At 34.7% G+C, this 20,920-nt stretch overlaps 1 protein-coding gene across 1 annotated transcript in view; it reads right to left on the bottom strand.

Annotated features, from left to right (window-relative positions):
• LOC145602885 (uncharacterized protein At5g08430-like) overlaps positions 1 to 17,695 on the bottom strand; it is a 40,286-nt gene extending 22,591 nt beyond the window's left edge. The window contains exons 1-6 of the mRNA XM_081659036.1: positions 17,562 to 17,695; positions 14,209 to 14,288; positions 11,478 to 11,665; positions 9,317 to 10,208; positions 7,159 to 7,265; positions 5,649 to 5,708 (exon numbers count right to left, since the gene is read on the bottom strand). Of these exons, the coding sequence (XP_081515162.1) occupies positions 5,649 to 5,708; positions 7,159 to 7,265; positions 9,317 to 10,208; positions 11,478 to 11,665; positions 14,209 to 14,288; positions 17,562 to 17,659 (1,425 nt within the window). The 5' untranslated portion in view covers positions 17,660 to 17,695. The remainder of the gene's footprint in view (positions 1 to 5,648; positions 5,709 to 7,158; positions 7,266 to 9,316; positions 10,209 to 11,477; positions 11,666 to 14,208; positions 14,289 to 17,561) is intronic.
• Between the last annotated feature and the right edge of the window lie 3,225 nt (positions 17,696 to 20,920).

Here is a 20,920-nt window from a genome sequence, read left to right as displayed (position 1 = left end):
TGTTTATCTCTGAAACAAAAATGGATTTTGTTAATGCGGCGGCTAGGTTAAGTATGCTAGGTCCTACTTCCATTTTTGGTTGGAATTTGGAAGGAAGTAGCGGTGGTCTCCTAGTTTTAGGTTGGTCTAATGATGTAGTAAAATGTTTGTTTTCTTCTAAGATTTTCATCCTTTGTAAAATGAATGAATCTAATGGAAGTGTTAAGTATGTACTGTTTTTTTATGGTGAGCCTCAAGTAGAACATAGGAAAATAGTTTGGGAACAACTTCAATGGTTGATGAATTTAGAGATGTTTTAGTTAGGGGTGAACATGGTCTGGTTTGGTGCGGTTTGAGTCTAGACCAAACCAAACCGCAAAATTTGGTTTGGTCAATTTTCAAAACCAAACCAAACCATATTAGTATTGAAACCAAACCAAACCAAACCGTAATAATGCGGTTTGGTGCGGTTTGGTTTGCGGTTTTTTATGAGACGACATTTTTTCCTAAAAAATTGTCAAACATTAATAAATTTATAATCAAGTTTAAATAATTAGCCCAAAGGGATTAAATTTTACTACAAAGTTTTAACAAAAATAACAACCAACTAATCAAGTGCTAAGTGCTAACACAACAAGAGCGATATGAGTTATATGACCTATTGATTTTAAGTATTGATATTTGAGAATGAGTATAGAGTATATTAGTATAATGACCGTATAGTCTTCTAATGATTTTTCATGTTTTTTTTTTTTTGTTTTTTAAATTTTTTTATAATATATAATAACTATTTTAATTTAATTAAAAATTATATAAATATTAAAATACGGTTTACTGGTTTACGGTTTGGTTTGGTTTATATTTTTCGAAAAACCAAACCAAACCGCAAACCATATTTCCCCAAAAATCGAAACCAAACCATATTTTCCCAAACCGTAAACCAAACCAAACCGCTAAAATGCGGTTTGGTCTGGTTTGGTTACGGTCCAGACCAAACTGTGTACAGCCCTAGTTTTAGTCATAGAAGATTTTAACCAAGTGGAAAGTGGGAGTGACAAGCTTGGAGGTTCGGTTCGGTTCGAATCAGAGGCACAGATGCTTCCCTAGATTGGAGGTTTAGTAGTAATGTCACGGAAGTTCCTTTTTCGGGTCAAGGTTCACTTAGAGCAATGAAAGGGAAGGTAATGAGCTCATTCTGGAGAGGCTAGATCAAGCTTACATCACGGAGGAGTGGTTCCTACATTCCCGAGATAGAAGGGTTACTCATGAACCAATCGTCTACTCCGACCACGCAGCTATCACCTATCATGAACAGGCTAGGTCTACTTCTTCAAATAAGCCTTATCAACTCGAAAATTGGTGTCTTGCTTTTCCGGAAATTAGAGATATTGTGAAGGACTCATGGAGGGGTGAATTTCATGAGTCACATATGTATAAAATTGGAGAGACTAAGGTCTAAACTTCAATACTGGAGCTTGGAAAATAAGAAAGTTTGGGGGATCAATAAGAATAAGCTTTCCAAAGATCTCCAACGCACGGGGATGAACATCAGCTCAATTCAAGATGGAGAGGGGTACATCCAACGCATCAACCTTCTTATCCCGAAAAGTCAGTTGAGTTTAACTTCTGGAAACAAAGAATGAAGGCAAACCGGGTTAGGTTTGGACTGCCCCACACCTACTATGTATAGGAAGGTAAAGCAAAGGCAGCTTCATAATGAGATCTTGACTATAAGAAACAACAACGACACTTGGATGGAGGGGCAGAAAGAGGTAATCCTATCCTCTTTTATGAAAATTTACAATCCGGTCACTAATGATGATCATGGGGAAGATATTGACCTTCTACTTAGGCAATTGGATATCCCCACCATTTCGGAAGAAGATCGTATCTGGCTTGATAGGGGGTTTACTGAGGCAAAGATAAAGAAGGCTATGTTCAATATGCATTGTTCAAAGTCTCCACGTCCGGATGGGGTTTACTGGGAGGAGGTAGGACCTTTAGTGATGGACAGTGTGAAACAGTTCTTGAGGTAAGGAACTATGCTTAAGGAATGGAACCAGTCTCTTCTATTCTAGTGCTGATTCCGAAGGTTAAGGTCCCGGAGCTTGTTAGCCAATTCAGGCCGATCAGTTTATGTGTATAAGTGCATCTCGAAATGCATGGTCAACAAGTTAAAGGCTATTCTAATGGGTATCATTACGAAGAACCAGCATGCCTTTATTCCAGGAAGGTATATGGAGAATAATATTCTTTTAAGTCACGAGCTTATGCATCTTATAAATTCGAAGAAGGGGTCGAATTTCACAGCAGTAAAGATCGACAAGTCGAAAGCATACGATAGGGAGGATTGGCTTTTTCTCCTCAAGGTTTTACAGCTTAGGTCACTGGATAAAGATGATTTCACAATGTATTTCAATGGTAAGTTTCAACGCAGTTATTAACACGAGAACTTCGGAACACTTTGCTCCAAAATGTGGGTTGAGACAGGGGACCTTTGTTCCCGTATCTCCCTATCTTCTGTATGGATATTCTCTTAAGGATGCTGTCTGGCAAAGGACATAAATCAAATTCATGGGTTGAAGGTCTCCCGCAGGTCTCCTTCGATTTCCCATCTGTTTTTCGCAGATGATGTCTTGTTGTTCTTCAAAGCTAGCTAATGAGGAGTCATGTTTGTGCATTTCTGACATCCTTCAACGGCGGTTTGGCAAGGCTTCTGGCCAACAATAGCAGAGTCTACATAAATCTTTTATAAAGTTCTCTCCGGGTTTTGATACGGAGAAAAGGCAAGCTGTAAAGGAGCTCCTTGTTATGCCTGAAACGGGAAATATGGGGACTCACTTAGGAGCCCGATTGATATACAAGGGAAGAAGAGTTCTTGCTTCCAATTCTTAGTGGACAAGGTAGCGGAAAAGATTATCTCCCGGGCTTCCTTACATCTTTCTCAAGCAGCAAAGTTAATCCTTATCAACACAGTGCTAGTGAGCATGTCAACCCACGTAATGAAATGCATGAAACTTCCTCAAAGCATCGCAAATAGACTTGACTCCCTCATTACTAGGTTCTGGTGGTCCAACAATGGGAATAGAGGTTTACAGTGGGTGAGTAGCTCCCTAAGAGTATGGGAGGCCTAAGTATAAGAGGTCTTCAACCCTCAATGATGCTCTTCTCTTCAAGCATGCAACCAGGATGCACCTCAACCCACAACTTCTCCTATCAAAAGTACATAAGGGCTTCCAACCTTGCAGCATATGCAGTTTTTCTAGGCCTCTTAAAAGAAAGGGGCATCCATCTATAGGGAGGTCCAGGTCCCACAGACGTTTAGAGAGGGTTTTGCTTGGAAGGTAGGGAATGGGGATAACATCAAGGCGATTAGTATGTCGTGAGTAAACTGGGAGACCCCTAGCTAGACACTAAGGGTCGCCTTGAATTGGAAAGTGAAGGATTTCATTGATGAGGAGTCCGGATCTTGGAAAATAGGTAAGGTCAAGGAATGCTTTGAATGGGAGAGTGCTAAAGCTTTTCTATCAATGGAGCTCCCACGCTAAGTGAAGATGATTTGAACATTGGGTAAAAAAAAAAATTTTATAATTTGAGTGACATGTGTCACTAAATAATTGGTCAATTGGTAAATTAAAAAAAAAAAAAACCAACATCTTTTTTTTTGAAAACCCAGCGAGCCCCAACCACCGTCAGGTTCTAACCCAACCTCCGGCAGTCCCTCCTCCACCACCGTACCCCCATCCCCACCGCCGGAATACCCATTCCCACCCTTACCTAGAAAAAACCGGCCCAATTCCAACCCTCACAGAAAAACCATCGAACCCCTTAATGTCAATGAATTCAAAAAAAAAAAAAAAATCAGTGAATCAATTTCTTCAAGGGATGGCTTGAGGTTGAATTTGGGTAAGAGTATCGGGGTTTTACGGTTGTAATCGGCGGTTACTGGGGATTTTCGACTGTTAGAAGGGGGTTTTGGCGGTTGGGTTGGGTTTTATGGTGGTGGCTGTGGTGGTTTCGAGGGTGGGATTCGGGTCAGGGGGTGATTTTGGGGGTTGCTATTGGTCGGCGGGGTGGTTTTCGTGATTCCGAGCGGCCATTTGCGGGGGTTATGGGTGGCGACAGTCGGATTTTGGTGGTTTTGACCGGCCATTTGTGTGGGTTATGGATGGGTTCACGGTGGGTCGGTGGATGGGGGTGGCTGGTAGGTTTTGTTTTTTAATTTTTTAGTTTTTTATTTTTATTTTTATTTTATTTTTTTTAAAAGTTTAATTTTTCATCCAATTAAAAAACGACACATGGCATCTTAACCTATGAAAACAAGTTACCAATAGGTTAAGGACCAATAGAAGAAAATACCCTATAAAGGTGGGATTATTAAATAATAATCTAAAGGTGGAATTATTGATGGCGAACCGGTTAAAGGTGGGATTATTAGAATCAATTTTTCCTTTTATCAAATGCTTATTTTAGTTTTCTAAATTGAAGTTTGAATTTCAACAATATTTGGTGTTATTGCTTTTTTTGACACAGTATTTGGTGTTATTGCTAAGTACACTTTTGATGGTATTTTTTTTAATTAAAGTAATAAAATGCTAATAATTACATATATATTGTTTTTATTCTTTTAATATTAATTATATACTCATATTACCTATATATTATACTACTACATCCGTTAAATGTTTTGTGCAACTTTGGAATATTTTATACCTCAAATAATATCCCAAAGTTGCATAAAACATTTAACGGAGGTAGTACAATAAGTTCCAACATTGTCAAATAATGTCTAATAAGGTCTTATAAGTTTTAATAAAGTCAAATAAGTGTTAATAAGGTGTAATAAGTTGATAAGGGTTTATTTGATATCTTTAGATAAATTCAGTTAAGTTTAGATAAGTTAATATAAGTAAATATCAAGTGAACAGAATACACACTACATATGTATCATCCGAGAGTTAACCATATGCAAGCTCTATATTCAAAAGGTACACTTACACATGATCTACATCTTTATTCATCTTGGAAATCATCTCTTATTTCTTATACTAATGCTAATTGGAGTGGTTGTCGGATACGAGACGATCTACTTTTGGTTATTGTGTATTTTTGGGTGATAATTTGGTGTCTTGGTTTTCTAAGAGGCAGCCTACACTCTCGCGGTCTAGTGTAGAGGCTGAATATAGAGGCGTGGAAAATGAAGTATCCGAGCCTGATTGGTTAAGAAATTGCTTTTAAAGTTGTTGTCCAGTTAAAAAGGCTACACTAGTTTATTGTGACAATGTGAGTGCAATCTATTTACCGGGTAACCTGGCAGAACATCAACGTACCAAGCATATCAAAATGGATATTCTTTTTTGTATGGGAAAAGGTTGCACGTGGTCATGTTCGTGTTCTTTATATGCCATTAAGATATCAGATCGTTCTTTTACAGATTTCTGAGAGAGTCCGTCTACCTCCCGTTTCAACTGCGATATATATATATATATATATATATATATATATATATATATATATATATATATATATATACATTCAGTTAATATTTTTGTTATTGTAGATATATTTAGCTCCTTAGTTTACGCCTAAGATTAGGCTATGTATCTTGTATATATTATCGTACATCAATAAGAAACATTGAGGAAAATATTCTAATAATGAGAACTTACCACAGTAAGCTTTTTATGTAGTCCATCATTCATTTGTTGGCGTAGTAAGTCACACTCTTCCTACATATAAGACACAAGATTAGGCAATTAGCAACCCCTAATATTACTTTTTCTAACATCAGACATATAATTTGAAATGCTAATAGATCTTATCAACTATTTCAGTTAAGTTAATATTGCACACAATCCGGCAAAAATAGAAAGTACCTCTCAAAGGAAAAGGTTAGAATGCTGTCATATTACTAAAGAAAGGAAAAATAAATAATAGTACAAGGAGTGCAACAGATGTTTTGACAACAATCATTTTGTAAAGATCCATTTACTGAATGTAAATTTCCTGTATACTGAATATGCCCCAACAATAGTGAGCACTTTAAAAGCATATTCAAAATGACCCAACAATAGTGAGCGCTTTAAAAGGAGCACTTCGATCTAGTTGTGGTTCGAAAGAATATTTCATTGCAAAGCATATATGTACATATAGATTTTAGATGCACTTAAAGAAGAGTCTTTCTCATGTGGCTCCCCATCCAAATGCTAGTTAAAAACCCTACTGTCAATAAAACTAGATCTTAATATTCTCTCTCCTTAAAGAGCTCATTCAAGAGTTAATTCAAGTACCCCAATACATTTTCTTACGTTCTACATTTTTCTTGTCTCTTCTTCCTTTTTCACCCAATTTTCTCGCTATACTTATTTTATGTTATTCGCGCCATTGCTAAGAATAGGCATTAGAATTCAAAATCAAACAACGGAAAACGTGTGAGTGAGACTGTGTGCGTGTGTTTTTCCGTCCATGCTCACAAGTGTGCGTGCGTGTGCGTGTGCACTTTCAATTTATATTACTGGTGCACAAGTGTATGCATGTTCGTTTCACGTACTAGCTTACGTGTATGTGCGTGTGCATATGTGCTCTACGTTATTATCCTCCCTTCTCCCCTTTTCTCTTACCTTTCTCTCTATATATTTTTATAAATGTTAAAAACAATTCCCATATGAGAGAAAATGTGTAAGACATGTCCAAGGCATGCATGTGTCTCTAAAATAAATTAAGTAAAGGACAATTTTTCTCAAGAAATGCACATGAAAGCTAGGTCTTGGCTACTCAACTTAAAATTCCATTTTTTAGCACACCTTAAACGCAACATTCCAATCCAACCATAAAGGAAAAAAATGTCTCAATCTTAAAATTTTATCTTTATGGACATTTTTCCTTTTTCTTACTAGAATTGCCCCATTAGATAGTTGATGTGTAAGAAAATTGGGGTGGGACCAAAGTAATGTATGTGAGAGTAAGATAATGGTCCTTTATGTCATGTGCGGTATGGAGCAAAATCAATGGGGCATTGGGGCAATTTGTGTTTGATGGACTAATGTAGGGAGTATATCACAACAACAACAACAACAACAACAACAACAAAAACAAAAAATATTTTGGAAAAATCATTGTCTTGGAACAACATGCACATAACAATTACTAGAGAAGAGAATTTATAACCATATTGAATACCTTGGTGAAGTCACTTTCAGACAGCATATGGATGCTAATATCTAATGGCACATTTGAAACATGCAAGATAATTTCCATATTCTCTTCTCGTCGTTGCTCTTTGATGTCTGAAAGTTGACAATAAATACAATTGAGTCAGTCATAAGAGATCTTAGAAGTCATTGACTAGCTGGTTGAGATGTAAAGGTATGTAATCTGCATTTGATACTTGATAGTACCCCCCTTCTCCTCCCTCTTTAAGGCGAGCATAGAGGTAAGATGATCATATACATGATAAAACCAAACAAAAAAATTATACACAGTTTCAAAATGTCAATACTGCTTAAGCCACCCCCCCCCCCCCCTCCCCCCCTTTAAGGCGACGATAGATGTAAGATGATTATATACATGATGATACTCACCTACACACAAAAAAAAATCATTATACATAGTTCCAAAGTGTCAATACTGCTTATGTTTGCAGATCATGCGAGAAAATTATGAGAATACAAAAACAACCACACAATATGTTGAAAAAAAAAAAACCCACACAATATGGATACAAATGAATATGGTATGTGCAATAGTATACTACACAGCCTTACCCTTGAACAGTTGCAAGGGTACAGAAACATTTTTCAGAGCTCAAAAGACTCACAAAAGAATCAAAGCATGTAATAACTATACAAGAAGATGAGTAGCAAACACTAATAGAATCAGTTTAATTAATCACAAAATGCTCTTTGAGCTCGATACATTCTTTCATTGGACTTAATATGAGATTTTACAACTAGATAAGCTAGCAATATACACCTTAACATGATTTTTCCTTTTTGATGAGAGTATTTCATCAGGAACAATGTTTGAAATATGGTGCTTTTGAAACAACCATCTCAATCTAACTTTACAAAAAACTACCTGACTTAGCAACATTCAAATACTAAAGCCAGCACATGGTGAATTCTTGCCAAAAATACATTATTCGGCAATTCTTTCCTTCACATCAGTTACACTTTTTCCACTGTGAACTTCTAATTATTGATAAAAACTAGAAGTGTTTCATGTAATGAAATAATTCTTAGGAAACCAAAAATATACCGAATGAAATTACGCATACCTAAATACATTTCGGATGATAAAATAACAACTAAGAATACAAAGATATAATTGGAAATATCAACAACAAACAAAATCCAGTCTCATACAGCTTTTCCCATGAGGATGCAAAAGGCAGAACGAAGAGAAGGTTCTTGCTCTATAAAAGATCAATCATGAGAAAAAAGGTGATATCCAATTGCAAAAATTACCATGAAAGTAAGTTGGTCATATAAGGTAATTTTTGGGCATAAAGTGACAAGAGGTCACTTCATTATATGATTAAAAATAAGTTTAGGTGGCTTGTAATTAATTAATCTTTCAGCAACTCAATACAATCAAGAAATATAGTCTATTTGAGGTGAAATACACCACAATAATAATGAATGATTTAAGAAAACCAAGTACAATAACTAAGTTGATATATACCAAAATCGACAACAAGCAGGTGCTTAAATTAATGTGTGTCTCATTAATGAGAGTGAATTAATGTGAAATAGCAACGCTGAAAGTTGATCATTTTTACAAGAAAAGGGCTTATACAGAGTTCGAGAAGAAATTAGGACCCTTCATTTAACAAAAAATTCCTAAGACGAAGGAAATGGATCATGATATGTATTTTGTACAGTTACATCTCAGTAGGGAACGACAGAATTGAGAAGTAAGAGGACAATGAAGATACAAAGAGCATTACCCTTGCCCTATCATCAAAAAACTTATGAGACTTACCAAAAAACTATCACATTAAAGCTCACTAAAAACTTCTAGCACTTTAGAGGATTTCCTTTCACATCAGTGAATGGTTATGCAAAATCTATATCAGTGTCACATTGCAATCAATTCTGACAAGCAAAGTGCCAATCAACCCAAACAAAGTACATGAACCTACAAAGATAAGCTCTATACGCTGAAGTATTATATAATTATATGAGACTTTCTGTGCTGTATCATATACCAGCTAAAAAGATAATGAAAAGAGACAATAATAAGATTATAATCCAGTAACCAACCTATGCTTCCTCTTGAACAAATTACAAATCTGAGAGTACAGATTTTGTATTATAAAAAGCCGTCTGATGCTTACCAGTGACTTGCACAAGCTGATGACGATTTTTTTGCATATAGTCATCTGGATCTGACTCGACCCGTACAAAGCTACCAGATATTTTGGTGTAAAAAGTATCAGATTTCTTCACTAGCTCTTCCACCAGGCTCCGCTTCAAGTACACAAGTTTGATATTTTCTGGAACAATCGATGCCATGCTGCCACCCCTTGAAATCACTTTCTCCCTATACTGAGGTCCACCTGGATTTCTTTCAGTCTTTTTTTTACATAGCCTTAAGGATTTCTCATCATCTTTTGAGCTGCATGAAAAATCATCTGATGATTCTTCTTGATTAGCAGCTAGATGGGCGTCTAAAAGGTCATATATTCTATGTTTATTCACCCTTTTTTGCCCCAGCAGTGATACTAGGTTTGGGTCACAAACAATTGTTTTCTTTTTCTTTGGATCAAAGAGCCTTTTTTCATTTGCATACTTGGTAACAATGTCTACTACATCGTAATGTGACAATTCAGTGCTTGCATCAACACCTAAGTTTGCAAGAAAATGTACAAGTGGTTTAGAAGCCCAGCCTATAAACTCCTTTTTTTTGGACTTTGCCTTCTCCCTTGACTGCACAGAGACTTTGCTTCTCACGAATGGCTTTCTTTTTTTATTTTTCGCTTTCTTTGAAGGACTATAATCCTCTATAGTCTCCCATTCCCAGTCTTCGAAACTATTCAATTTCAGATCTTGGTCACTATTTGCAAACTCGTCTCTATCATCCAAGTTTCTGTAGTTTCTGCCATTTTTTAACAATGACCGTGCCTTTTGGAGATCTTCCAATCTCAAACCCTCACTTTTCTTGATGATTTCCCAATAATCCATAAAGAGAAATTCACAAGTCCCTCTCTCTGTAAAATCTACCTTCTCCTGAAAATAAGCATAAGAAACACTTCTAGTAAAACAGTAGCAAGACCAAAAACTTACGACAGAAAGAAGCAAGAATGTTATGTTGGAAGTTAAATCCCTCATCAAAGAAATTAACATATCCACCTACCCTCCGGTCCCTCCCTCCCTGTACACCCCAGACACTGCTTAAGCCAGTAGTTCCTAGATAATTCTTATAAGACTGAGAGCTCCAAAACAGCAAGAGTTTTTCCTTCACACTTATTCCTTAGTCATACAATACTTGTGACTAGAATCTTAGCATTTAAACAGCAAGAGTTTCTTCCTTCGCACTTTTCCCTCAGTCATACAATCCTTGTGACTAGAATCTTAGCATTTAGCCTTATTGGAAAAAAATATAATGTGTTAGTATAGGAAGAACCATAATACTAAAGTATCATTCAAATTCAAACATCACCGGGAGTCAGGAATCCCATAGAGATCACAACCTTCTCTGATAGTTGATTAGGAACAAAAGTGCCCATCCCCTTCCCAAAAACCACTTCAGGGAAGTTCAAAACCATGTTGCAAACTCTATGTGGCAAAGAGGATATGCGCAAAGATGAGACTTTTTGCAACAAATTTCAACATATCACTTTACACAGCAAAACAAAACCTCATGACTGATTATAAAAACAGAATAGTAACAAAATTAAGTGACAACTTAATATCATGGTCACTTCCGTAATATTCAGTTACTATACTTTGACTTCCAAGCTTGCCGTCACACAACTTTAACCATTAGAACCTTTAATTGCCTATTTGTAGAAATAAATAAATAAAATATTAAAATAATGATGCTTTGATAATAAATACTTTGAGAACAATTTAACAACATTTTACATAACATTTTTTTTTTCTATATATTAGTACACAATTATGATCAAAATTAGATATGTACACAAAAAGAAAAAGTGTTGCAACTAAATAAAAACATAAATAGTATAATTCTTGCTACTTACGAAAAAAAAAAAGCACATATGATGGTAAAATAATGACATTAGTAGAACTCATAGACACCTTGATAAAACAGTTGTCTATTAACCTTTTTACTATCCAGGAATCCAGATGACAGCAGATTTGATTATGTAGCTAGATAAATCGAATATCAGACCATAATCCATACAGTTAACTATTCTATTAAGATAAATTAGAGAAAAGAGAAGCTGAAATGCCGAAAATCCTGTATTACCCCTTAATTTAATGAAATGATTTAGAAACAAATTTGTACGTATCTACAAAAAGCAAACATACCCCATCTGAGTCGACATCCTTTTTTTCCTCCCATAACAAGGAAAACTTTAGACAATTGCAGCAGAATCCTTTGATGCCTCGAACCAAAACGAATTCTGCTACACACATACACTGTCCACAAACTGCATGTGGACAGCAAAAGCAGTGGAATTTCGCAGCTTTCTTACAATTGAAGCAGAAATGCCAACCTATAAAGAAGGGTATCATCATTAGATAAATTATATCGAATCATGGAAAAACACAGATGCACAACTAAAAATTCTGCAAACCCTCAATGTTAGTAAAGTATGAGTGAATCGAAAAAAAAAAAAAAAAAAAAAGCAGATTCATAACACTTGAATCTTTCTATTTGAAAATTAACTGTAAAACTCATCATCTTAAATGGGTTTATTCTATTGCGACCCTTGAACAGGGACTATAATCGGGGTATCAAACTTTAATCTTTCACTCTTTATTCTGTTAATAACCTGTTTTACTCCTGATGTATTTCTAATTTTGCTTAAGAAAAGTGTGCATTCTATTGACAAAAACAAACAAGAAAGAAGAAAGACTTGAGCAAGATAATAGTTTGGAATGCTTCCATTGAGATCATGTAGACCAACACAAAAAAGTAAGATTAGTAACACTTTGTCTAAGCCTTTTCAGAAACACAACTTTTTCTAAGCTTCCTTAACTTATCCTTTATTATGTGAAGAGCTTCATATTTTGTGCCAAAAGATCAACAGACAACACCATGATAAGCCACAATTCTCTTACCAACCTAGCAAAAAGGAAGGCCACATGTTAAGTTTAAATGGCATTCCTCCCCCTCCCCTTCAAACTTTGTCTTTGTCTGCTCCTGCCATTAATGGAACCTGGCTGCTGTTTTGCAGCAAAAGTCCTTTGGGTCACTTAAGTTTTAAATTGAAGGTTTTGTGAAGTCCAAAGAAAGGGTCTCTAGCTTTATACAGGAGAGGTTTCATTTTACTTTTCTAATTTCCTATAACTAAACATAAATACATCAGAAAGAAAAACAGGAGCCCTTAGAAAAAAGCTAATGAGAATAAAAGTGTGCTCTGAACAACCATCACTTAGATAGAGAGTTGGCTTGGAGATAAGGATAAATCTTCCTATTTTCCTTTTCACTTCCTCAATCTCATATGTTAAATACTGCCTTTGCCCATTAGTAATGCCTAACAAATGCAAGAACAAGTGACTTCTTGCCTCCCCCACAAGCAAGTATGATAAGCCTAAATTAGGATATAAGGTCTTTTTGGCCCCTAAACCTATAAAGTCACAAGGGTATTGACTATCTCCAAACTAGAAACCCACACACAAAAGCTTAATCACTTCAGAACCGTAATTTTAGAACCTGCCCTCTTTTTATGCTTTTTAGGCCCTATAGGCATACTTCTTGTGTAAGTCCTACGTGTCGTCCCTGAAGTGTGGCCTAGTTCTAGCTTAGATGCATTATGTTACTGCTGTTTTAGCGTTCAATAAGAACAAATTCTATTTCCAATATGAAATTCTTTAGGAACCAATGTATAATGAATGAAAATCAAAGCCTTCTACCTTAGCAAAAAAAAAAAAAAACAAAAATGTCGTTGATATTTCCCAAATGTTATACCCCCCTTGCATTTGTCTCTCTTTAAATTGTTAATTCTCGTTGTTGGTCCCACTTGTCTTGCTTTACACAACCAAGAGTTCCAATGCCTCACTCTTGTAACTAACAGGGCCTCTTTTATCATAAGTTTTGCTTGCGCCTACTTGTGCACAGAGCCACAGACCTGGTCTATCCTTGGGTGCTCTAACTGCTCAAGAAACAATGTCCCACTCAATCCAGTGTCAAATCACTCAACACTTAGCTTTCCAAGTAAAGGTCGAAAGTATGGAAAAACTATGACAGGAGATTATTTGCAGATGGCTATATAAAAAGACTAGTGAAGATACCGTAATATCCAACTACAGTCAACTATTTTTGAAAATTACTCAAATGATGTGTAAGATCCTTCAACTCCTACTTCAAGAATTAAAACACTCATTTCCTACCTAGGACAGTAAGAGGGATAAGTACGATTATGTTGGGCCCAAATAACAGGAAACTATAAGGTTGCTTCTTACCAAAAATTACAACCAATAAACAATATGCTCATGCTCTTCTTTACCATAATTGTATTCAGCGATTTCAGCCAAAGAACAAACTTCCAAGGGCTTGGGTTAGGATTTAGGAGTATGAATCTCTCCTAACAGAACCCACCATTAATTGCTTATATCATTAAAGGATAGGTTATTGCTTAGTAGCAATTAAAAGTTCCCAGATGTCTAAGCATTTTTCTTCTCTGATTTCTTTCAAACCCTTCGAATACACTGATACTCTTTAAGGTTGGTCAAAATATGTATTGATGATGTTTCTAAAAATAAAATAATAAAAACACACAAACACGCTATGAAAGTATGTATAATATATGAACCCGGCCATGATATGATGGGTTCATGCTACAAATTTAACCTACAAATATGACATGGAAGGAGTACTGTTTTCACAGTTGACTGTATTTTCTAAAAATATACCGATGTAGTAGCAGATGTAAAATACCAAGTTAATAAAACTCAAATTTATTTGTTTTCTATGCCAACAACATAGTTTATGCATATTTTGCTCAGCAACTGAAAATGTGTGAAGTGTCCTGTCACACACAACATGGAAAGAAAGAAAAATGTTTCTTCACTGAGTAAAGAGAAAGTTCTTTACCACATCTGAAACTCTCATCACAGTCCAGAATTGAATCATCCTTTCCAACACAATGAGGGTGATATGATTTTAAGCAATCCCTAGAAGGAAAATATTCAATAACTTAGAGTCAGTAACTTGAGAAATTACCATCAAGACAAAATCATCAGCAAGGCATGGAAAATAAATGTGCATGGTAATCCATAATGATAGCTGCATTCCAATTTAATTTTATCCATTCACATAAGTTACATTGTAATGCTATTGCTATAATTCAAGAAAGTGTTAAGCCACACGGTAACCGGGTGCAAAATACTCATTGTGCACCCATTTTTAAAACGATAACCCATTCAACATTACACGCAGCAAATCAATACTCCCTCTGTCCCTAAATTACATTCCTATTTCTAACATTTATCCCTCACATAATAGAAGAAAGTAGGAATGTAATTTAGGGACGGAGGGAGTACCTAATACTCAAAACAATATAAACACAATATACAAAGAACATAAATAAAAGAGCACATACCTCATCCCAAAGAACACAATGTATAAGAACATATAACATAATGCATAAGACTATAAAGACATATACTTCAAACCCAAGGAACATATTTTAGAAATATATATATACTTCATCAGTGGCGGATCCAAGATTTTCGAACTTATGAGTCACCATCAATAATTAATCACTTGTTACAATCCAAAAATTATATTTTACCAAAATGATTTCAATCCAAAAACAAGACATAAAATTACATACTAGTACTATAAAACTATTAAATTAAACTAACTTTATGATTTTTTTACTTAATTAGTTTGTGGGAAAATATTAAATTAGTTGCACAAATATAATATAAATTAAAACAAGAATTATTAAAAAAAAAAAAAAAAAAAAAAAAAAAAAAAAAAAAAAAAAGTGGAATAACTTAAGAGACTAGTTATTTAATATAACAGGTCTCTTTAATGAAATATGAAAGTAGTGCAAAAAATTATTCATTATCAATGCCTGACAAAAAGAGATCGGTTATCTAGATAACAGGTCTCTTTAATATTTTTAAAAAATGGCGTGGTGGCAATAGCAGCAACAAAGAGATCGCCTATTTGATATTTTAATAGGCGGGCTCTTTAATATTTGTAAAACAGACAGTGGTCTAAACTCAAATAGAAGCAACAAAGAGACCGCCTATCTGTAATAAGCGGTCTCTTTGATTTTTTTTTTTTTTTTTTTTTTGTGTGCACGTGACTAACTGTGCACCTTAATAGATCCGCCCCTGTACTTCATACTCAAAGAACATATAGCTCTAACCCAAAAAAAACATGTTTATCTACCGTAAAAAAATAAATAAATAAATATATATATAGGTCATAATGAAAAACCACGGAGTAAAATAACAAATAATTCAAATCCGAAGAATATAAAGTTCAAACCAAAAAAATGTTCTTTTCAAGACAAAGTGAAGAATGCAATTTATGTTATCTTTTGTGACAATCACTCGTGTGCACCATCTAATTTGTATCCCTTGACTATAATTTAGAGAAAAGAAAATGCGTTAAAGTTTTTAATTCCAAATAATCCAAATGGGACTACTAAAAAAAAGGGAGAACATGTAAAGCTATCGAGAACCAAATCGGCAATGACTCAAAAAATGGGGTGAAACTAGTGACCAGTAGAACCCTAATACGCACTCTAGCCATATAGAACCCAATATCGATAATAGCCCCACGTAACCTATCATTGTTCCAAATCATAATAAACCGTAACCCGATGTATATGACTCATCATTGTTAACCCAACGTGCTATTGACCAAACCCGAATTAAAAATAGAATCAAATGTCCACTCAACCTATTTTTTTTATCCGAATCGAAACAAGTTTTTTGATGGCAAGTTGATAAGCATGACAAAATTGTAGAATTATTTTATTAATAAAAATTATTATGGCTTACCAACATATAATATTTAATTGTTTTTCTATCTTGTACAATGACTCACCACTTTTAGTGTTGATATTAAAAAAAAAAATCCTCTACCCTTTTCCATCTACACAATAAAACAATTCAATAAAACGACCCCCCACTCAAACTTTTCTTAAACTTTGTGTCAATATATGAGAACGGAGAGAGTATTTACATAGACTAATTTGATCAATGTTTGTGCTTAATACAAAGTATATAGGATTAAAGATAGTCATATTCATATAGCCGATATTGGTACTCGAATTAGCTTTAAATAATTTATACATTTTTTAAATAAAATATATTATTAGTCAAAGCTACGCGCTCTAGTCAAACTAGAGCAAAAACCTAAAGGTAACCCAAATTTAAAAATATAAGGGTAACTAATGCGCACCATATCTAGTCATGTTCAATTACTCTATTAGAATTTTAGATGAGGGCAAATACGTAAATAAATATTTTAGATGGTTTAGTTGTCCAAACACTATTAGAATTATCTCAAACTTTTTAAAAGATATCGATTACACACTCCCTCCTCTATCTCCTCTATCGTTAGACCTTTTCCTAGGTGAGACTTCAGGGAGTTACTTTAAGAGAGAAATAGTATTTTTTATAAAGAATACCAATAACTTGATATCTATTTAGCAACTCCAAAAAAAAAAATTGTTAAGTTTAAATACTCAACTTTGAGTCTTATTTAACAAAAAGTGTGGACCCTTTTAAATATTGTAATATGTTTTATAATTTATTTAAATTCATTTTATTTTTTTTCTAAAAAAACTTATAATATAATGTGGTGGGCCATAAATTGATAGTGACATTAGTATACTTTATAGAGTCTCACCATCGGGAGATTAGACTTCACATGAGTTACTAAATTGAGAAGTGGGTTGAATATCACCATTGGAGGTAAAAAAAACAACTCATTGTGTATTTCAATACTCAAAGTTGAGTCTCACCACAGGTGGTCTTAATTGCTGTGCAAAAACTCGACATTATATTATGAGACAAAGTGAGTAATACGAGTAGCGTAATACGGAGTAAATATTATACGAGTAGTCAACAAGCTTTGAAACCCACACCACTCGGGAAATACCTAGCCTATCCCAGCTGACTTAACCGTGTAACACTAGCCAAAAAAAAAAAAAAAAAAAAAAAAAAAAAAACATCATAAACCGCCATAAATGAAGCACTAATTATACACACCATATCTCACGCCAACCTAGGATGATATCATTGATATGGGGTTCCTCCATTCTTAAACAACATTAAAATAGAACATGTTCTAAACATACCCATTAATTTATTATTGAAAAACCTTGATTAAATAAACAAAAGAAACAATTTAAAATGTGGGTTTACAAAAATCAATCGAAAAATAGTGGGTAATTAAATAATTGTGTTAAAGAAACTTACTTGTGTTCACAAAGAATGAGATTTCCACCTTCTTTGCAAACAAAACACCAATCCTCAGATACTTCTTCTTTCTTCCTCCTGCGATTCTTCCTCACCATTTTCACCGGCGAATTTCGGTGTTAAAGACCGGCGATGATGACGTTGGTGTAAATGTGTAATGGTGTTGGCAATAAAAAGGTTCAACAGCTGTTGTCACACTCACAAATGAGGAGAGAAAAGCACTTTTTGTTTCTTTTTTTATTTGTTTCCGAATTGGTTATTCTCCTTATTTGTCTTTTTACGACTATGATCTCCCCCCGTGTTTTAATTAGTGTTACACTTTGATCGTTACGGGTAATGTAATTGAATTAAATTAAATTAAAAGTATTTTTATAAAAAAAATTAAATAAGAAGTATGTTGGGTAGTTGGACTATTAAAAAATTATAAAAGAGAGATGGTGAGTTAGAGCCTGTTCACATTTATTGAACTGAACTGAATTGAAGTGATTGGCACTGAATTGAAGTGATTGGAATCGAACTGAGCTGAAATGAATTTATGAGAGAAGGAAATTGGGAGCTGAATGAACTAAATTGAACTGAATTGATTGGAGCTGAACTGAACTGATTGGAGCTACACTGAACTGAAATTAAGTAACTGTGAACAGGCCCTTAATAGTTTAATTAAAAGTAATGAATGTGTGAGGAAAGAAATACTAGTAATAAAAAAGTATTTGTGAATTTAGGAGGGGACCATAAGAAAAGAGAGATAATGTACTACATCCGGTCCAAATTACTCGCAACTTTAGAATATTTTATATCTCACAAATAATACCCCAAAGTTGCAAGTAATTTGGACCGGAGGTAGTATTTAAATATAGTTTGTTTGCCTAAAGATGAAACAGCAAGTCTTGTGTGCGATCGGTCACACCGTATGGCCACTTAAAGTAACCCCTGTAACATTAATTAAGTAACTCCTGTAATACCGATCGAGTAACCCCTATAACATTGACCGAGTAACTCTATAACAATGAGAAAGTAACCCCTTTAACACTAACTAGGATCCCCCATTACACTAGTGAAGTAACCCTATAGTGGCTGGTCACACCGTGTGGTCAGCCACATATAAGACTTTGTGAAAAACAAAATGTAACACTTGTTAAAACACGGGGGTAGTACTCATTTTTATTACTAAGATGGTTAACGCGTGAACTATAACACTCCATCCGTGATTTGACTTTCATGGAGATGTAGGGAGATTTGAATTTATTAAAATAATAGGGAGATTATTTGAATTTATTAAAACTAGTCATTTTATCACGCGCGTTGCACGCGACAGTCCGAAATGGAAAATTCTGGAGGTTGTTTTTGTCGATCATATTGTTGCGGTGGAATATAATGACTTATTTGTTGTAATGATATTTCGTGAATTTAGAGTGAATTGTTTTGGTTTATTTTTTTTTCTTTAAACGTAGGAATAATATGTATTCTATATTCAAATAAAGTTTCAAAAAAAAGTGATGTGACAAGCTGACAATAGTTATATTTTGATGTGTCGTTTTAATAATGTGCAAGTAAGTTGTGCGTAATAGTTATGAGTACTTAAAAAATAAAAAGACAATAAAAGTTTTTAATATCTGAGTGACTTTTTTGATGTGTCGGTTTAATATATAACATGTAAGTAAGTGTAAAAGATTCACTAGTTGTAATTTGTTTAAAAGTGGAAAGTTACGAGTCCTTTTTTTTAAGGCAATAAAAGTTTTAAATACCCGAGCGATTTTTTGGCGCGATATTTTTTTGGTACGTTGGTTTTGTACTAATTAGATGTACATAGTATATTTTCAGCTTTTTAATTAGTTATTTTTAGAATGTTCTTATTCTTATTCTTATTCTTGTGTAGTACGTTTGCAGTGTTATTACAAAGACAATATGAAAATACATGCATTGCGAATTTCAATGGCACTAATTCACTGTAGCAAATTGCAGATGAAGAGACACGAAATTGACATAATAGTTTTAATTTGCTATTTATTTCTTCTCATAAGCGGTTTTCTCTGTCAAAATTTACTTCCTAAAAGCGATCTTAAGGAAAAAAACTTTGAGTTCCTCTGAATTTTCATCTGCTGCTTAAAATGGCTGATTTTAATGGTGGTTCTTCGTCAAAGTTTCCTCCCTGTTTCATGCAAACATCAGAATTCGTATTTCCAGTCGTTGGCTAGGAGGAAATTTGAACTTGAAGATTCCTTAGCCGTGAATTTGCAAGTCCGTACGGAGGCTGATCGGAAATGTCATGTTTTACGGCGCGAGTTGGCTGAGTTGAAGGCTGAAATATCTTAATTTAAGGATTTTGAAAAAAAAAAAAAGATCAGGGCATAAGAGGGCTAGGGTTGATAGTGATTGTGTCGGTGTTATTGAAATTGATAGTGATAATGATGATGAGGCGGAAGTTGGTTCTAAGTTAAAGGCGTCTATGTCTATGGGTGTTGTAGGTGTGGTGGCTAATGTTGATTGTCGGGTTGTTGACATGGAGATTTCCTCGGATGATGAGGATGTTCAGTTTATTGCATAGGTCCCTTGTCGAGTTGTTGAAGAGGTGCAAGGGGGAGGTGTTGATCAGGCTGTTGTGGTGGTTCATCAGGAACCACTGGTGGTTCATGAGGAAGTGCAGCCTGAAGTAGAAGAGGAACAGGAAGAACATGAGGAAGGAGATGAGGATGACGCACAAGATGAGGAGAATGAGGGGGTGAACCACAAGAGGAGTAGGTGAAGAGGGAAGTGTTTGAAGAAGAGTGTAATACCCCGTATTTTTATACATATTTTATTTAAAATATGTATTTTGTGAAGTATTTAAATAATTTGAAATGTTTTATTTATGGTATTTTAATTGTTTATTTTACATAAGTTTGGAAATATTTTATAAAAAGGAAAGTTTATTTGATTACTTAATTTATTAAAGTTAGGGTTTATTTTAGGAAAGTATTATTGTAGTAAAGTTTTAATAGGAAAGGGATTAGGAAAGTTTAGGTAAGAAGGGTTTCTAGAGAAAAAAAAAAAGGATATAAATATTCAACACTTGGGAAAATTTCTCTCCCTTCTCCTTTATTTTTTCTTTTCTTTTTCTTTCTTTTTCCTCTTCCCCTTTTTCGGCCTACACCACCGCAGGCCACCACCACACCACCGGTGGGCTGCCGGCCACCACCAGCAATGCCGGCGGCAGCAGTGGCGCCACCGGCAGCACGACAGTAGCTGGCTGTGGTGTCGTGGCTGCTGCCCAAATTCCCGAAAGAAAAAATTTAATCTTTGTTGGTTTAATCAATTCTTGTTAAATCTTAGATCTAATTTCTAATTATGGGTTTTGTGATTAAAATTATGATGTTTGATTA

Source organism: Chenopodium album, chromosome 21 (genome assembly GCF_948465745.1).
Source record: "Chenopodium album chromosome 21, dcCheAlbu1.1, whole genome shotgun sequence".
NCBI classification, from domain to species: domain Eukaryota; kingdom Viridiplantae; phylum Streptophyta; class Magnoliopsida; order Caryophyllales; family Amaranthaceae; genus Chenopodium; species Chenopodium album.
This window is presented reverse-complemented; position numbering and strand designations above follow the sequence as displayed.